Source organism: Colobus angolensis, unplaced genomic scaffold, assembly GCF_000951035.1.
Source record: "Colobus angolensis palliatus isolate OR3802 unplaced genomic scaffold, Cang.pa_1.0 Scaffold329, whole genome shotgun sequence".
Lineage (NCBI taxonomy): Eukaryota > Metazoa > Chordata > Mammalia > Primates > Cercopithecidae > Colobus > Colobus angolensis.
Genome location: NW_012116588.1, coordinates 390,828 through 391,543, shown reverse-complemented (window position 1 = coordinate 391,543; position 716 = coordinate 390,828). Strand labels below are relative to the sequence as shown.

The 716-nt window shown below is 34.1% G+C and overlaps 1 protein-coding gene across 7 annotated transcripts in view; it reads right to left on the bottom strand.

Annotated features, from left to right (window-relative positions):
- The window catches only part of AP2B1 (adaptor-related protein complex 2, beta 1 subunit), a 154,092-nt gene that overhangs the window by 58,035 nt on the left and 95,341 nt on the right, over nucleotides 1-716 (bottom strand). For all 7 annotated transcript variants that reach the window (XM_011951853.1, XM_011951847.1, XM_011951851.1 and 4 more), the window contains one exon: nucleotides 120-265. In XM_011951853.1, coding sequence (XP_011807243.1) covers nucleotides 120-265 — 146 coding nt within the window. The remainder of the gene's footprint in view (nucleotides 1-119; nucleotides 266-716) is intronic.

The following is a 716-nucleotide window of genomic DNA, read 5'->3' as shown; positions in this document are numbered from 1 at the left end:
TGAGCCACTGCACCCGGACCAATATGTGAGTTTTTAACCAGTGCTAAATGGAAAGTTCTCTTGTTGGTTCTAAGACAAACTGTTGTCTCAACGTCAAGCTAGTGACTCAGATTTCTTACCTATTCTTGTTAAACTGGATTGCAAAATCTGTCATATGCTGCAGAGCTTTATTGGTGAAGTTCATTTCCATATAGATGTGCCCTTGGCGGTGAGTAAATGTTCCTGAAATCTCCAAGCCTTTAGCCTTTACTGCAGGTAGCCAGACCTGAAACACACAATAAAGCTCAATAGAACCAGACAAGATTTATCTTGATGCTACCTATTTTTTAACAAATCAAGAACAAATTAAGATTAACAATTAAGTGAACAAATTAATTTCCTTAGGCAATTATAGTAAATTTTATACTATAAATATCAATCCAGTGCAAAAGACTCTGGATAGAGTCTTATTTTCTGAATTTTGAGATCGTTGCCAATTATTTAAGAAGCAAATAATAATAATTTTTAAAAACCAGTCTTTAAACGACCCTGGCTTCTGCTCTATCTTTTGTTCAGCTTGGTTATTTTACTGCTTTTAAGAGTACTGCTACCAAGAGGAAAAGAAAAATTCCAATGAGTATAATGTGTTTTTCTGTTAGTTTTGGTAAAATGGTTTAAAGGGAACAAACTGCATCTGCTAATGAAAATAGCATGCCTGTAATCTTTGAAGGTTTTTT